We start from the raw sequence: 19,388 nt of genomic DNA on the forward strand, positions 1-19,388 counted from the left end.
TGTAGATCCCATATAAACCGATCTCTCGATTATGCTTTTCGAGCCCCTACAAGGTGCCATTCTTATCCGAATGGACCGAACTTTTACCCAATATCTCCAATAGCATAACAATTCTTATCCATTATTTGTTGTATGCCTAAAAAGAGATACCGCGCAAAGAACTCGACAAATGCGATCCATGGTGGAGGGTATATAAGATTCGGGCCGGTCAAAATTAGCACGCTCTTACTTGTTAAAATTCCCTAATATGTTTAAATGCAATAAGTGACACCCACCCACCTACTGCATACGACCTGTACTGTAGTTACAAAATTTGTTGCTTGTTGTGTAGGCTCCCAATAGATATACGTACATACAAACAACAACAAAATTGCGAATGGTACACAAAGCCGAGTCTTTAGAAATTGACTGACCAACATGCCGAGTAGGTCCACGCATATCACAACCCCACAAACCCTCACCTACTTTAAATAGTGATATTCTTTCTCTCGCACGGCTTGTTTCTTTTACCCTCACCACCAATGCTCTCACCCATAACCCTGCATTCGCACCCATAACGAATGCTTATGCTTCTTCTTCTTTTATTAAAAATTAATTCCTCATTTATCTCATTATCATTTTAATCGGGTGAAAATTTCGATCTGTTCTTTGTTTACAAATTAACATGGTCAAATAGACAGACTAGATCGAATCAGAAAGTGATTCTGATTTGACCGGTATACTCAATGGGTCTATCCCTCCTCCTCCTTGTTTTAAAAATCTGTATCACATTTGTGGTGAAGGGTATAAAAAACGTTGGATATTGTCCTTTGCTGCTAAATATAAAATCTTCATAAATAATCAAAATGTTGCAAAAGCTGTTGTGAAACTCACAACTCGCACTTCTTCCTTTTGCTCCCAATAAGCGAATTAAAATTCCCTAATATGTTTAAATGCAATAAGTGACACCCACCCACCTACTGCATACGACCTGTACTGTAGTTACAAAATTTGTTGCTTGTTGTGTAGGCTCCCAATAGATATACGTACATACAAACAACAACAAAATTGCGAATGGTACACAAAGCCGAGTCTTTAGAAATTGACTGACCAACATGCCGAGTAGGTCCACGCATATCACAACCCCACAAACCCTCACCTACTTTAAATAGTGATATTCTTTCTCTCGCACGGCTTGTTTCTTTTACCCTCACCACCAATGCTCTCACCCATAACCCTGCATTCGCACCCATAACGAATCGGGTGAAAATTTCGATCTGTTCTTTGTTTACAAATTAACATGGTCAAATAGACAGACTAGATCGAATCAGAAAGTGATTCTGATTTGACCGGTATACTCAATGGGTCTATCCCTCCTCCTCCTTGTTTTAAAAATCTGTATCACATTTGTGGTGAAGGGTATAAAAAACGTTGGATATTGTCCTTTGCTGCTAAATATAAAATCTTCATAAATAATCAAAATGTTGCAAAAGCTGTTGTGAAACTCACAACTCGCACTTCTTCCTTTTGCTCCCAATAAGCGAAATACAAAATACGTATTATGGCAATGAGGTGAATTTCGGTACATTTTACATGGTTATTACACAGTTTCAAAAAGGCCATACTTTCCCAATACCTGCTGGTATTATTTTATTCACATTCATTTTAAAATCATTTGGTATTAATTCAAAACCAGACGACATGGTCAGGTCAAGTTAGGTTTAGGTGGCAGTCTCAACCATCAGACTCACTTAGACGTTTTCGTCCATTGTGACATCACAGGAACAGAAGAAGCCTTCTAGTTCTTAACGTTAAACCATCCAGAACGCATTAAAAAGCCCAACAACTTGCGAATGTTCACATCCAGTTTGCCTGGAATGCGTAAGTTAGTTCGTGGTCTCACAAGCTCATCCGCTTTACAATTCACTGGGATATCTCTATGGCCCGGCAAAGGTGAATTTTGAACTGTTCAGCCATTTGAGAGAGAGATGGAGATCTGCGATATTCAAGGGGGGTTTTTGTGTTCTGAGAAGATACTTATGCCAATTGTCGTTATGACATTAAATCTTCGCCGATTCACCATTTCCTTTATTGCAAGGATCTCCGCTTGATGCACACTGCAGTGATCGGATAACCTTTTCAATATGACCAGTAGCCGCCAACGTAGCCGCCACATGACCAAAGAAAAAGCCCTCTTAGTCTCACGGCAGTGGTAGCAGCAATTTGTCTAGCCACAATGTTCAGAGGCATTAGATGTAGCATTAAATTCAGTGCATCAGATGATGTTGTCCTCAGTGCGTAGTAGTAGTTTAAGTGTGTCCTGACTAGACTTCTCTGTCTTCTGAATATATCCCACCGTAATAGGTCTCGAGGACAAAATCTTCCTTAGCCTAGAGGTCTCAGATGTATCCTCCACGGTGCTACAGAATTCCACCCAGGATGTGTTTTGAGCCTTTCTCAGGTCGCCCTTATATTTTCTTAGCTCAGCCTTATAGATGTCCCAATCCAGTGGTGCTCTTGCGGCTTTCGCTCTGTAGAAGAGTTTTCTGCAGTCCTTCCTTCGACCAACCAGCTCTGGGGTCCATCATGGCGGTCGCTGTTTGCTCTTTAGCTTAGCACTGTCACCAGTGAGTCATTGAGGGCCTTCGTGATCCGCTTGAAAATTATGTCTATGTCCTTCGCAGTTACACTTCCTTTTCTGACTACTCTTGTCAAGAATATAGGCTCTGTGTCTCCCATTTCCCGTACTCTTGAGTAGTTTATATCCCGGAATTCTTAGTCCACGAACCATTCCTCCACACACCCATGGTTCCTGGATAAGAACCATGTCAAATATCCCTGCCATCGGAAGGACTTTTAGTGCCGCCGAAGCGACCTTACAAAGGCGGAAATTTATCTGTACAAACCGGACCATTTTCAGGATTCAGAACTTCCACTACTGTTGTGTTAGCCTCGTCTTCTGATTCCACCAGGAGTTGTCATGATGATCTTCCGTACGCATCCAGCGGAAGGTGAGAAAGCTGTGGAACCACTCAGGACACAAGACACTTGCGGTAAGGATAATTCCTCCTGAGATGCTTCACTAGCTACTGCCGACGAAGTACTGTTTGAGTTCCGACCTTCCCCGCTGGCGCACACTTTGACCCCAGACCTACCGGATGACTCACCCAGACAGAGCTTTTCGGGTCCCGTTTCGATGCTGTCCCCCCAACAGCAACAACTGCTGAGTTGTCTCCTGATTCCCCGTATCGGCCTCGATACCAGCCTGCATCGTCACAAAGTGGAGGATACCCAGGAAATTCCGCAAGAATATCGGGCAACATCGATGGCCTGGGCAAATTATAGGCATGCGAAGATAGAATAGGTTCGGCATTGACCTTTAGGATCAAATCAGGTGTCTTCGTCAAAAGCCTCTGCTGACCCGTCGTCTTTCGGTTAGTGGAGCCTGGAGCTGCCTCTTCACCACTCGAGGTTTCAGTAACAGACAACATGCTACGGCCTGATACTTTCACCGCAGCTGATGGGTCTTTGAAGTCATTTTAAGCCTACTTCCGGGCTCTAGATCTGCCGCTCTACTGGACACAAACACAGATCATCAACCGCCAAATTGATACCACTATCGTAGCTAGCCTTGAGTGACTTATATTTTTCTTCCAAAAATAATGACCTAAAAAATAATTAAATAACAAAACGTCCGCTCCACTCAACGGTTCCATCAACAATCCCAACCAGATGACATAGACAATTAGAAATGGACGTCGGCATGTTTCATCGCCACAAAAGTTTTGGCCCGCTGCGCCTTCTTTCACTTTCTTATTTTATCTGAGCCCTATATTGCCACGTCAGGAAATAAGTTTTGTTTGGGGGTGCCGATATGGCCTGTCAGATATTTCGCGCCAATGTGAATATTAAATATGTTCGGTATAGAGGTGTTTTTAGAGGTGAGGCGGATCCTCATATATCAGATTCGTGCTCTGGTCTCAAATATCCTTCATTTGAGTCCCATATTGTAAATATTGGTTGGAGGTAGAGCTCTCACATTTCTTTTATTTGAGCTCCAATTTTCATTGGTTTAGGGGGAGTTTATGGGGTGATACGACCCAACACTTGGCCTTTCAATTGGATATCAAATTCGCTTTCTTCTATCAATTTCCATAGTAGGCACGCATGGCCGGTTTGAAAGGAGGAGTTTGGGGGGCAATAAATTATTTTTTTGTACTGGTTATCAACATTCAAAATCATATTTCAAGCTACCATTTGGGATACCACATTTTTAAAGATACGCAGCTAATCCTGTGTGCAATCCAATTTGAAGGTAAATATTGTACTCTATTACCAAATACACTTTATTTCAGTCCTATTCTATCCTGTTCGGCCTTCATATATTATTTTTAATTCCTTTTTTTTTTGGTAGGACGGGGAGGAGGATTGCCTTCTGATTGTATACCAAGTTCGTACTCTACTCTTAAATACCTTCGTTTGCTACCCATCGGTAAATATGTCCGACCGAGGGGAATTTGGGATGGGTGCTTAAATCGGTGCACACATTTTCGAGGTCTGGCGTTTTTGAAAATAGAGGCATAAGGAAGGGTCCCTATGTGTGATTACATTTAAGAGTTATTTTTATACCCTCAACCATAGGATGGAGGGCATACTAATTTCGTCATTCTGTTTGTAACTACTCGAAATATTCATCTGAGACCCCATAAAGTATATAAAGGGTGATTTTTTTGAGGTTAGGATTTTCATGCATTAGTATTTGACAGATCACGTGGGATTTCAGACATGGTGTCAAAGAGAAAGATGCTCAGTATGCTTTGACATTTCATCATGAATAGACTTACTAACGAGCAACGCTTGCAAATCATTGAATTTTATTACCAAAATCAGTGTTCGGTTCGAAATGTGTTCATTCACCGTAACGTTGCGTCAAACAGCATCTTTGAAAAAATACGGTCCAATGATTCCACCAGCGTACAAACCACACCAAACAGTGCATTTTTCGGGATGCATGGGCAGTTCTTGAACGGCTTCTGGTTGCTCTTCACTCCAAATGCGGCAATTTTGCTTATTTACGTAGCCATTCAACCAGAAATGAGCCTCATCGCTGAACAAAATTTGTCAAAATTTGAACACATTTCGAACCGAACACTGATTTTGGTAATAAAATTCAATGATTTGCAAGCGTTGCTCGTTAGTAAGTCTATTCATGATGAAATGTCAAAGCATACTGAGCATCTTTCTCTTTGACACCATGTCTGAAATCCCACGTGATCTGTCAAATACTAACGCATGAAAATCCTAACCTCAAAAAAATCACCCTTTATATTCTTGATCGTCGCGACATTTTATGTCGATCTAGCCATGTCCGTCCGTCTGTACGTCCGTCCTTCCGTCCGTCTGTCTGTCGAAAGCACGCTAACTTCCGAAGGAGTAAAGCTTGAAATTTTGCACAAATACTTCTAATTAGTGTAGGTCGGTTGGTATTGTAAATGGGCCATATCGGTTCATGTTTTGATACAGCTGCCATATAAACCGATCTTGGGTCTTGACTTCTTGGGCCTCTAGAGTGCGCATTTCTTATCCGATTTGAATGAAATTTTGCACGACGTGTTTTGTTATGATATCCAACAACTGTGCCATGTACGATTCAAATCGGTCCATAACCTGATATAGCTGTCATATAAACCGGTCTTGGGTCTTGACTTCTTAAGCCTCTAGGGGGCGCAATTCTTATCCGATTTGACTGAAATTTTGTATGTAGTATTTTGTTATGATATCCAACAACTGTGTCAAGTATGGTTCAAATCGGTCTATAGCCTGATATAGCTTGATTTATTGAGCCTCTAGAGGGCGCAATACTTATCCGATTTGAATGAATTTTTACACGAAGTATTTTGTCATGATATCCAACAACTGAGCCAAGTATGGTTTAAATCGGTTCATAACCTGATACAGCTGTCATATAAACAGATCTGGGGACTTCAATTCTTGAGCTTCTAGAGGGCGCAATTCCTATCCGATTGGGCTGAAATTTTGCATGACATATTTTATTCTTAATTTCAACAACTGTGTCAAATAAGGTTCAAATCGGTTCATAACCTGATATAGCTGCCATATAAACCGATCTGGGATCTTGACTTCTTGATCATCTAGCGGTCGCAATTATTATCCGATTTGCCTGAAATTTTGTACGACGGATTCTCTCATGACCATCAACATACGTGTTTAATATGATCTGAATCGGTCTATAGCCTGATACAGCTCCCATATAAATCGATCTCTCTATTTTACTTCTTGAGCCCCCAAAGGGCGCAATTCTTATTCGAATTGGCTGACATTTTACACAGGTCTCCAACATATAATTTAATTGTGGTCCAAACCGGACCATATCTTGATATCGCTCTAATAGCAGAGCAAATCTTTTCTTATACCCTATTTTGCCTAAGAAGAGATGCCGGGAAAAGAACTCGACACATGCGATTTATGGTGGAGGGTATATAAGATTCGGCCCGGCCGAACTTAGCACGCTCTTACTTGTTTTATTCTTTTCTCTATGAATATTCCAACTGCTAATGAATTAAAGAATATCATTGAAAATAAGTGCTGTCCGATTCAATTTTAGGTTCAATGATAAGGGGCCTCCTTCAGGAGCAGTTCGACACCTCTTTCGGGAGAAGTTTTTATATGGCAAAGTACCTCACAAATGTCGCCAGCGAGATAACCACCGCTGAATATTTTTTCTGATGATCTCGCCAGGTTGTTAAAGTAATTACACGTGTTAAGTTCCATCACCCCGAATCGTATATATCCTCCACGATAGATCGCCTTTGTCAAGTTTTATGCACGGTTTAGGTTTACTAAAAAATGATAATAGGAGGTCATTCAATAAATGAATAGGAATCGCTTCCTGCAGGTGCTCAGAAGTCAAAAAATCCGGTAGAAAAAATTGCAACAACATCGAATAAGAATTACGCTCTTTATGGGCTCAAAAAGACATACCAATGGATTGGTTTATATAGGACTATATCCAAATCTAACCCGATATGAAAAAATATATATATACTTTCTACAATTGGATATTGCCCGGCTGCAGACCATAGGGAATCTGTTTCTATAACAAATAGAAAACAAAAACCCTTGTTTTTTAAAGTTAGGCAGTAGTCGTCGATTACAATAAGTAGTAATCGTCGATTGCAAATATGCTTACATTGAAAAGTTACTCTTATAGTAATCGACGATTACTTAGGGTAGCAGTTGGACAAGTATGTTTTTGTAATAGTTGGATGTCTTCATTTGGCAGAAATATATGACGCGGAGTAATTTCCTATCTTGCTGCGCTCGTAAGTGCATAGTTTCATCCTAGAAGACATACCTTTTTGACAAATCCTACCCACGATTTTGGGCGGTGCCAAACAAAGTCGCGATCTAGGAAACCAGTCAAATGTTATTACAAAGCAAAAAATACATTTTTCTGTTTTCTATTTGTAATAAAAACCGATTACCCTACGGTCTTCAATCTTTCTTTTTGCTGAAGGGCTCTTTTTTCCGTTCACTCATCTTGTTGTCTTCGGGAGGTGTCGAGTATGTAATACCGTTGCAAGTGTGAATTGGGTCTTCATTATATCAACGCTATATTTAAGTCTGAACCGTTTTTATGTACATCGATGGATGTGTAAAGGAATACGTATGAAATTTCGCCCAATATTGTGAAAAATTTTAGTTACTAGGAGCTTTAAAACTATATCGGGCGATGTATATACATATATGGGAGCTATATCTACATCTGAACCGATTGCCACCAAAACGTATACCGTTCGTGGTGATTGAATAACAAATGTGAACTACACACTGATTGCAAAAAAGAACGGATGGACACGCAGTATGGAAAGAAAACACTGATAGACAATAATTCCTTAATCACGGTAGTGGTGCAAAAAAGTGTTTACTTACTCTCTTACCAGTGACATGGAGCAAATTCTATTTTCTTTGAAGGTGATGCTAATTGCTCGTAGTTATTGTTTTATTTTCTGCAGTTAATAATAGCGTAATACAGTGGTCCAAACCGAAAAAGAACTGGAAATAAGTTGTAAACTTTCCAACTATTAGCCGGAGCCTTATAAAATGTTCTAGACATTTTTATAGGAAGACATAGCTTGGAAGATCACTGAATTATATTTACCAATATCTAATACAAGGTGGGATACAGTTTATCAAAGTGGATCATTTTTGACCTCTTCAACCTTGAAGGGCCTATAACTTTTGAACTAATGTTCGATTTACATTAAATTTAGAAAGAAAGCCCTGAACAAGACTTACAAATACTCACAATGCAATTTCATACCTTCAAATCTAGTCAAATTAATACAATAGGTTTGATCGTCCTCTTTTATTGCTTTTATTGATTTCTTGCTATGTGTGTGAGTTGGTCGTGTATTTGTTACAAAGAGTTACCAACATGTAGGAAGCAAAATTTGCAACACATCGAGGAATCGGATGAACATATATATGGAAGCTACATCCAAAGCTGAACCGATTTTTTCCAATTTCAATAGGATGCGTCTCTACGCCAAAATTAATATGGACGGACGGACAAAGCTAAATCGAATCAGAAAGCCATTCTGAGTGTTACAAACATACATACTAAGTTGTAATACGCCGTACCACAGTAGTGGTGTAGAGTATACACATTTGATACACGTTTTTTGGAATAAATGACTTAATGTTCAAAAAAAAAGTCAATTAAAAGTGTGGTCTCAATCTCAATAATTGTGTTGTCTTTGAGACAACACAAGCCCCCTATGGGTTATCTACCCATAGGGCGAGGCGTAGGATATGACCCAACCAAGTCCATTTTCTCTTCCGGATTTCCACATCGACCGGGGAAGAGTTTATTCTTATTTAAAATACGGTTTGGCCAGAAAATTCGAAGTATTTCTCGTAGGCAGCGGTTAATAAAAACTTTGATTTTGCGGGTAGTCGCTTTTGTCAAGCTCCATGTTGTACAGCCACATAATAAACTAGATTTCACACATCTGTTGAAGATTCTGACTTTTGTATTATGTGAAATGTCACTGCATCCCCAAACTTTGTTGAGTTTTAGAAAGGCGCTTCTAGGATTGTTGAATCAAAAATTGGGTCGGCGATAAGATGCAGCCTTGCTTCACTTCCTTATGGATCCCGAAATGACGGCTCTCTTTTCCATTGAAACGGACTAAAACTTAAGCATTCCTTTACAACTCCCTAAATAGCGACACGGTTTTTTCTGGGATATCCTTATTCAACAGCGTACCCCATATAGAGCTTCGAGAAACTGTTTCAAAAGCACGCTCGGAGTCGATGAATAAAAGGTAGAGGTGTGTATTGAGTTCTGCAGACTTTTGTCCATTAACAGTCGTTAAAAGAGCTCGAATTGAGCTCGGCAGTCACTCGTCACCCATTCGTTGTGTGCCATGTTGAAAGCATCTACGTAAATCTCACTAGCATGGGCTGTGCCATCATTTTAACTTTTAATTAATTACTTTATAAGTTTTCTGCTATTAATTACATATGAACATCTGAATTATTTTCATAACAAACTGAATTTTGTGCCTTTAACACTAAACTTAATTCGTTGGGCAGTGCGACACTTAGGAAGTTTTTCATTAAACCCAAAACAAGTAAAAGCGTGCTAAGACCTATTTGGACTATTATATGTGAGCTTTAGCAGGCTTAAGACCGATTCAGACCATATTTGACACGTATGTTGAAGGTCATGGGAGGAGCCGTTATAGAAAATTTTAAAATCAAATAATAATTGCGCCCCCTAGAGGCTCAAGAAATCAAGATCCCAGATCGGTTTTTATGTGACAGCTATATCAGGTTATCGACCGATTTAAACCATATTTGGCACAGTTGTTGGAAGTCAGAACGATACACGTTATGCAAAATTTCAGCCGCATCGGATAAGAATTGCGCCCCCTAGTGTCTAGAGGTTCAAAAAGTCAAACCCCCAGATCAGTTTATATGACAGCTATACCAGGTTATGGACCGATTTTAACTATACTTAGCACAGTTGTTGGAAATCGTAACAGACAAATTTCGCCCTCTATTGGCTCAAGATGTCACCATTCAAGATCGGTTAATATGGCAGCTACATCAAAACATAGATCGATATAAACCATTTACAATCCCAACCGGCCTACACTAATAGGAGGTATTTGTGCAAAATTTCAAACGATTAGCTTTATTCCTTCGAAAGTTAGCGGGGTTTCTTTCGAAAGACAGACGGATGGATATGGATAGATCGATATATGAAGAATACATATACTTAATGGGGTTTTAGAGGAATATTTCGAGGAGTTGCAAGCGGAATGACGAAATTAGTATATTCCCATCCTAGGCTGGAGTGTATAAAGACATTATTAGAGAACTAAAGTTTAAACGACGGTACATCAAGTGTTGTTTATAGCGATTTATACTTAATAAAATATTTTGGCTTACCTTTAGTTGTGGATTCGGAGGTAGCACCGTTGGGTATTTTACATCGCAAACGTTTCTCTGGAAAGAAAAACGAAATAAATCAAAATTTTGAATTAAAGAAACAACATCTTTCAAAGACATTTGGTACACCTCAAGTGAGACTGCAGCATAAATAAAAGCATAATAAACACAAGTCACTGTTCAATTTTGTAGAACAAAGTATTGGTCTTTTTGGCAGATATATCCAAAAATAGACCGATCTGAACCATAAAGGACACTGATGTCGAAAAATCTAACATAAGTCACTGTGTAAAATTTCAGCGAAATTGGATAATAAATGCATTTTTTATATGGCCAAGACTTTAAATCGAGAGATCAGTCTATGTGACAGCTATTTCCAAATCTGGACCGATCTCAGCCACTTTAACAAAGATGTCGATGGCCTTAACGCAACTCACTATCCAAATTTCAGATCTCAGCCAAATTGAAAAAAAGTGTCGAAGGGCCTAACCCAACTCACTGTCTCCAATTTCAGCGGAAAACGGACAAATAATGCATCTTTAGTGGGGCCAAGACCTTAAATCGAGAGATACCGATCCAAATCTGGCAGCTATATCCAAATCTGGGACACAAATCTGACCCAAATTGAAAAAGAATGTCGAGTGGCCTAACACAACTCAATGTCCCAAGTTTCAGCAATATCGTATAATAAATGTTTGAATCGCCAGATCGGTCTATATGGGGACAATATCAAGGAATAGTCCGATACAGCACATCTTCGATCTTAACCTGCCAATGGACAAAAAAAGAGCTTGTGAAAAGTTTCAGTTCAATATCTTTGTCTTTAAAGACTAATAGCACGTTTACTTTGAAATTTTTATGATCTTGATTTCACTAAATCCAAAAACAAATCCTGTCCGTTTACACTCCGTTTTTGGAAATTTAAGTGGCATACACAAGCGTATATGCACGCATCCATGCACAATTCTTAAAAACAGTTGCATAATTTTGTACTTTTATCGATTATTCAGCCATGAAATCGAGTTAATTTGGAATTTAAAAATAAATCCTATAAAAATGGGATTTATTTTTGTATGGTAAAACCTGCAAAAAAACACAGGATTGAGCACTTAAATCTCAAAAAGGCCATAAATCCGAATTTAGTGGCCAATGTAAACGTACTTTAAGATTTTTACGACAATTCAAAATACATATACTTTATCGGGTCGGAAATGGATATTTCGATGTGTCGCAAACGGAATGACAAAATGAATATACCCCCATACTTCGGTCGTGGGTATAAAAATACAACAATTTGGGAGATGAGATGAAACATCGTTGGGCTTAATAACAGCAACACATTTTTTATTATTAATAAAAATATTTCTGCGTTTTAGCATAAGACCTATACGTCTTATATCCCATCTACATGAAACCATGGCACGTATTTGGATACCATGATAAAGGGTAGGACATCTAGCGAACAGCTTAAATGCAACCAGCATGCATACTTCCCTGCACGAGGTTGTGCATAAAAAAGAATGATCTTTCGATGCCAAGTCATACACATTGGGTCGACGCTGTCTGTGTTAAGGGAATAGGCGAAGTAGGCCGAGTAAAAAAAAAATGGTTATGTATATTTGGATCTAATTATATCAAATTAGATCTAATTGGATACAAACTGATACAATTAGATACAATTGTATCTCGAATTTGTCCCAGATATAGACAAATCCAATTATGCATAGTAATATCCAATTGGATCTTAAATTACAAAAAAATGGTGCAGTTTGTTTTTGTTCATTTTACATTCAAATGTTGTTGTTTTTCTCTTTTTTCACCATTTTTCCATATAAGTGCTAACTTAACTTTTTGTCGCTAGTGGGGTTTGAACATGGGTCCTCTCGCTTGCTAGTCAGATGCGCTACCAACTTAGCCAACCACTTGTTTATAATGTGCGCGCCTAAAGGTAAACAAATACAATCGTCTATATTTTTAGGACAGCATCGTCTTTTGCTGCCAATGATACACCTTATTTTTTACCTACTCTCGGAAAGTAGTTATGAATTTGTGCTGACTCTTATTCTTTGTTATTGGATTGCACTCACACCCAAAATATCGTTCAAGTTTAGAGTATTGAGCGCATAAAAGCAGCATTTTTTATCCGATTTTGATGACATTTGGAACAGTGAGTTTCGGTAGACCCCTACATCTTTTTGTTGAATGTGGTTCAACTTTATTTTATCCCAGATATATATAATTTTTTTTTTAATCGGGTCGTACAAAAGCCAATTAATGTCTTAGGTGTATAACCCTCTTTAAAGCCTAACCTAAGTTTAAGTTTGCCCATCCCAGAAGGATGGACTTAATTATATAGAGGTATAATTTTTGGTTCTGTCCATAGAAAGAACCAATTCGATCTGAGTTTGTTGCTTTCTGCAGTTAAATAGAATTCATTTGCATAAAGCAAGAAATTAGGTATTTTCCACCAAACTTATTTATACATTTATAGTCCGTAGAAATTTGGAATAAGAGAAACATCGCATGCGCATTTCCAGTTCTGTAATTTCATCATTTTGATAGTCGATAACGTAGTAAGGACGCTTAAGAATATATAAAACCAAATATATATTAAAAAAAGTAAAAACGTATCTAGTTCGGCTAGGCCGAACCGAACACTGATTTTGGTAATAAAATTCAATGATTTGCAAGCGTTGTTCGTTAGTAAGTCTATTCATGATGAAATGTCAAAGCATACTGAGCATCTTTCTCTTTGACACCATGTCTGAAATCCCACGTGATCTGTCAAATACTAATGCATGAAAATCCTAACCTCAAAAAAATCACCCTTTACAAATACAAATACTAAACATAAAGCAACCAAAATTGTTAAACATTTAAAAAAATAACCAATTTTTAAGTAATCGTGAAAAACATGGGTATTTCACTGTGAAACACCAACTTAATACCCAGCTTTTTGTAAACATGCAATTTAACTCGTCGTATATTATTTAAAGTTTTCGTGCAAATCATTATTCGCAAAATCTTTTCATTGTAAAAAGATTTTCTTGGAAGAAAATCAAAAATTCAAAAAGTAAAATTTATAATGTTTTAAATAATATTACACTGTGCCCATATCTAATAGAATTTCCGTTCCTTAATCATTATGAGATCCGTATCATTGCCTTAAATACTGTATTGTAAATTATGGAATTCCAAGAAAAAAAGGCGAAATTGTTTTATTTGAAATAATTATTTTAAAATGTAAATTAATCTGGATAATTGTGTTTCCGAGTCCTTCAAATTTTTGATTTCATTGCTGATGTAATTCATATTATTTATAATTAAATATTACTTATTGTTTGGAAAAATTTTTCAGACTAACCAGAAAAATGTTTCGTTTTGAGACAATCTTTAAATCATATTTTTTACATATTAAAATTTTTATTAAAAATTTAAAATGATGAAATAAAATTTAAGAAAAAATTCGTATACAATTATGTATAGAAAAATTTTTGTAAAATGTTTGTCTTTCGGAACAATTTTTATAATTTTTTATTGGCAAGAAAATTCCCTGAAGATTTGAGCTTAAAGAAACTTTAAATAACATTTCGTTTAAAAGAATCACAAAAATTTCATCTTTCAAAAAATTACAAATTAGAATAGAGCTGTCTTAGAAAAATTCCAGCTGGAGTTAGGAAAGAGGTAATGAAATTTGGATTTATCTTAAGTGGACTACTGAAATCAGTTACAAAAGTTTTTCCCTTTCTTCGCTAAATGGCAATAAAATATAAAGAAATTGTTTTTTTTTCTTGCTGTAGGGGATAAGGAAATAAAAAAAAAATTTACTCAACCCCCCCTTGGTTACGTCCTTGGCCCCCATATAAACCGACCATCGGTTTTGACTTCTTGAGCCCCTAAAAGCCTTAATTTCTATCAGGTTTTGCTGAAATTCGGAATAATGTCTTGTGTTATGACTTCCAACATCCATGCCAAGTACGATCCTAGTCGGTCTATAAATTAATATATCTCTCATACAAACCATCCCCTGGATTTGACTTCTTGAGCCTCTACAAGCCTCAATTTTCATCCAATTTGGCTGAAAATTGGAAAAAAGACTTGTATAATAACTTCCAACATCCATCCCAAGTACGATCCGAATCGGTCTATAAACAGATATAGGTCTCATTTAAACCGATCCTCGGTTTTGACTTCTTGATCCCCTAGAAGTCTATACTTTCACATGATGGTATAGGCCATTCTAAGTATCGATATCCTGATATGTGAGATCATTGAAGCTTCAATCAATTTCCGATTTGATTGCTACAAAATAATTCAAATACAAACTATGTTAATAAGGATACATATTTAGCGGAATCCATGATGGTGGGTACCAAAGATTCGGTCCGGCCGAACTTGGCACGTTTTTCACTTGTTTTATCTACCACCGTTGAGTGGAGCGAAAGTGTTGTTAAGAAAACTGGTGAAAGCTGGCCAGGCGCAGCACTGGATTTAGTCAAGAATGGCGAACGCATGGATATCAAGGAACCCTTCAGATATTGAATCCACTTTTGGTACTCCAACCCCAATACTGCAAACACCGACTGGTAAGTTTAATGAGGCTAATTAAAATGAAAGACACGCAGTATTCATAATAAACTCCGGTTACTTCGTAGACTATATCTAGTATCTAACGAAAGTAGATAAAGCTGTATAGAAGTTGTGGGGGTGGGGATGGGTCGGTTGGGTTGGTCTCAAGGTGTGCGCCAAGGGGAAGGAGGTAACTCAGAACATATTCTGACAGCATCAGCTCCTTTTGAGGAATCGTAAACTTTAGAAGTGTCCAGCGGCCTGAGGAAGGGTGACAATAAATGACAATACCAAACGAATCTTGTGTGGATGACTCCTTGCGACTCAGACTCTGTTTTCGCATGCGTGACAATTTCCACCATTGTAAAGGCGCTTCAGTGGCACTTAAGGTCTTCTGATGGCAGGTGGAATGATCTGGTTTTTATCCAGAAACCATAAGTCTCTGAAGAAGGGTTTCGTGGACTTAGTATTCCTGGATTTAAACTACTCAAGGCTGCGGGGAATGAGAAACACAGAAATTGAAAACATTAAATGAAGATGTTCATAATCAATCTATTGGTTATGCCAATCATTTGCGTAAAAACGGAATTTGTTTTGCCTCTAGTTGTTGTGTCATCTACTTATTATTTGAAAATTCCTAACGGGGCATAAACAAAGAGTTAGCTCAACTACGATGTCGGTCATATGCATACAATTTCAGTTTTAGTTAGTACTGCAACCAATCAGTTACTTTAACCGAATGTGTTGTAGTCATTTACATTCGGAAATGCAATTAAATTATTTCTTCTCTGTGTTAAGTATGGTACAATTTATTAGTGCAAAAGTAAACGTCCAATATAGACTTAAATAATTATAGTACGTTAAAGTTTTAGAAGTCTGTATTTCAATTCGCGCACATCATATTTACGAGGAGCTCACTGAGTTTATTGGATAAGCCTGCTTGGTTCAGCTGTTGGTTATTGACCGTAATGCAGCTATTTCATCGTGTTGGTGTGGTACATTTTGTTATAATTGGTTCAAGACACGTGAAATGAATTTGCAGTTTTTAGCTGGATATTTCTCTCTTTATTGTAGAAAAGCAATCATCTTTTTGCATATTTACATATTGCAAGTGCAAATTTGCCCATGAACATTCCATTAATGAGTGCTGTCCGACTGAATTTTAAGCTCAATGATAAGGGACCTCCCTTTTATAGCCAAGTCTGAACGGCGTGCCGCAGACTTTTTTACTTTTTACTGATTTTTACTGTTATTTCTTTAATTTAGTTAATCAATATTCTTTTTGATTTAGTTTTTTTTTAATATTTTCGTTCTAAATAATTTAAAACAAGTAAGAGCGTGCTAAGTTCGGCTGGGCCGAGTTCTTTTCCCGGCATCTCTTCTTAGGCAAAAAAGGATATAAGAAAAGATTCGCTCTGCTATTAGAGCGATATCAAGATATGGTACGGTTTGGACCACAATTAAATTATATGTTGGAGACCTGTGTAAAATGTCAGCCAATTCAAATAAAAATTGCGCCCTTTGGGGCTCAATAAGTAAAATAGAGAGATTGATTTGTATGGGAGCTGTATCGGGCTATAGAACGATTCAGACCATAATAAACACGTCTGTTGATGGTCATGAGAGGATTCGTCGTACAAAATCGGCAAATCAGGCAAATCGAGTCAAGAAGAAGTCAAGATCCCAGATCGGTTTATATGGCAGCTATAACAGGTTATGAACCGATTTGAACCTTATTTGACACAGTTGTTGAAAGTAAGAATAAAATACGTCATGCTAAATTTCAGCCAAATCGGATAGGAATTGCGACCTCTGGAAGCTCAAGAAGTCAAGTGCCCAGATATGGCAGCTATATCAGGTTATGGACCGATTTGAACCATACTTGGCACAGTTGTTGGATATCATAATAAAATACTTCGTGCAAAAATTCATTCAAAACGGATAAGAATTGTGCCCTCTAGAGGCTCAAGAAGTCAAGACCCAAGATCGGTTTATATGACAGCTATATCAGGTTATGAACCGATTTGAACCACACTTTGCACAGTTGTTGGATTTCCTAACAAAACACGTCGTGCAAAATTTCATTCCAATCGGATAATAATTGCGCTCTCTAGAGGCTCAAGAAGTCAAGACCCAAGATCGGTTTATATGGCAGCTATATCAGGTTATCGTCCGATTTGAACCATACTTGGCACAGTTATTGGGTATCATAACAAAACACGTCGTGCAAAATTTCATTCCAATCGGAATTCTAGAGGCTCAAGAAGTCAAGACCAAGGATAGCAACCGATCTACACTTGTGTAGATCGCACACTTGTATTTGTGCAAAATTTCAAGCGGCTAGCTTTACTGCTTCGGAAGTTAGCGTCCTTTCGACAGACAGACGGACGGACGGACATGGCTAGATCGACATAAAATGTCGCGACGATCAAGAATATATATACTTTATGGGGTCTCAGACGCATATTTCGAGTAGTTACAAACAGAATGACGAAATTAGTATACCCCCATCCTATGTTGGAGGGCATAAAAATATTATTTCTAGTTGTATCTTTAATTTTTAAATAATTAGTTATATCATCTTTATTCTAAACGATTTAATACAATAATAATTTTTATTTTTTTATACTTGCCATGTAAAACTTCTCTCCAAAGAGCTGTCGCACTGCGGCACGCCGTTCGGACTAGTCTATAAAAAAGAGGACCCTTATCATAGAGCTTAAACTTGAATCGGACAGCACTCATTGATATGTGAGATGTTTCCTTAGTGGAATGTTCATGGGCAAAATTTGCATTTGCATTTTTTTATACTTACTTCCATTTTTTTTTTATTTTAACATAATATATTTAAATTCTTTATTAGTATTATAATCGCACTTTTTGCTCATTATATTATTTTCTTCGGATAAATAATTGTGTTTATAAGACTATTGTCTTGTTGTTCAGGAAAAACAAACAAATAAAAAAATAAAATAAATATGGCCCAGAAACTTTAAAACTATTTGGTTTAGGCTTTGAACTAATTTTTACAAAATTTGCTACAATAGAAATCAAAACTATTCGTATCGTAAAATAATAAATTTCTTACGTCTTGAAAATTTTAACTTTTTTTAGAAAAACATGTAGATATATTTAATTATACTAACGTATCAAGCTTTGAATCTTGTTTTCAGGGGATCCTCAGAGGATCCTATGTGTTCAAAAAACGTTTGCCCTTTTTTGCCCCATTTGAATTTTTTGAGCTTTTTTTTCAAATAAGTCAATACCAAAAGAAGTACGGAGGGACTTCGATACCCTACATCGATGCGATGGCCCAATCCGCCATCGATCTAAAAAATCACGATTACAGAAATATCAACAAGAAGTAATGGAACTGGAGGGGGATTTCATTGTTTAACACAATAAATAAAGTAATGGCAAGTCTTGTTGTGCAGCGTACTTCGCCTACAGTATTTTGAGGAAGTAACAGACAGGTTTCGGCCAGGACGTTCTTGTGCCGACCACATTAACTCCCTGCACATAATGACAACTTCTCCTGTCTTGGCAGCAAAATAACAAAGGACGGAGGATCAGAGGCAAAGGAGCGTCTTTCTCAAACTCAACAAAGTTTGAAGATGAAGTGACATCTCATGTAATACAAAAGTCAGGATCTTCAAAAGTAGTGTGATATCTATTTTATTATATTGTTGTACAACTTGGAGCTTGACACAAGCGACTACCCGACTACTAAAGTCCAAGTTTTTATAAATCGCTGCTAACGACAAATACTTTGAATTTTCTGGCCAAACTGTATTTCAAATGAAGAAGTGCAAATAAAAATAAACACTTCCCGGTCGATGTAGAAATCCGGAAGAGAAAGAAAAAATGGACCTTGGTTGGGTCGTATCCTACGCCTACCACGAGACGATATAACGAGAAATGTCCTATAATGGAACCCCACGGAAAGCGAGACAGGGGACGCCCGAAAAACACATGGATTCGCTGAAAAGAGGGTTGGAATCAACCCATATATCGTGGAATTAAGCCAAGGCGCTTTGGCCAACGATGGAGCTCGATGGATAAAGAGGTTGTTGATGCCCTATGTTATATACATAACAAATTACTAAATGATTGAGTATTATCCAAAATCGGACGAAAATATATATGGGAGCTAATTTAAATCTGAACCGATTTCTATTAATTTCAATAGCAATACCAAATGAGCAAATTATTACAATACTGGTCTAAATCGGATGAACATATATATGGGAGCTATATCCAAATCAGAACCGATTCCAATTTTAATATACTTCCTCTCTCGTCCCAAGAATATGTTTGTGTCAAATTTGTCCCTGTTATCTCAGATATTGCAAAACTCT

General features: G+C 37.5%; 2 protein-coding genes across 2 annotated transcripts in view; both read right to left on the minus strand.

Moving 5' to 3' along the window:
- Positions 1-19,388, minus strand: part of LOC106092826 (high affinity cAMP-specific and IBMX-insensitive 3',5'-cyclic phosphodiesterase 8) — a 105,867-nt gene that overhangs the window by 84,818 nt on the left and 1,661 nt on the right. Inside the window, exon 2 of the mRNA XM_013259755.2 lies at positions 10,462-10,518. Within this exon, the coding sequence (XP_013115209.2) occupies positions 10,462-10,518 (57 nt within the window). The remainder of the gene's footprint in view (positions 1-10,461; positions 10,519-19,388) is intronic.
- Positions 1-19,388, minus strand: part of LOC106092497 (high affinity cAMP-specific and IBMX-insensitive 3',5'-cyclic phosphodiesterase 8-like) — a 287,871-nt gene that overhangs the window by 22,580 nt on the left and 245,903 nt on the right. The window contains exon 7 of the mRNA XM_059370600.1: positions 10,462-10,518. The gene's annotated coding sequence lies outside the window, so the exon portion shown is untranslated. The remainder of the gene's footprint in view (positions 1-10,461; positions 10,519-19,388) is intronic.

The sequence above is a fragment of the Stomoxys calcitrans genome, chromosome 5 (genome assembly GCF_963082655.1).
Source record: "Stomoxys calcitrans chromosome 5, idStoCalc2.1, whole genome shotgun sequence".
In the NCBI taxonomy this organism is placed as follows: Eukaryota; Metazoa; Arthropoda; class Insecta; order Diptera; family Muscidae; genus Stomoxys; species Stomoxys calcitrans.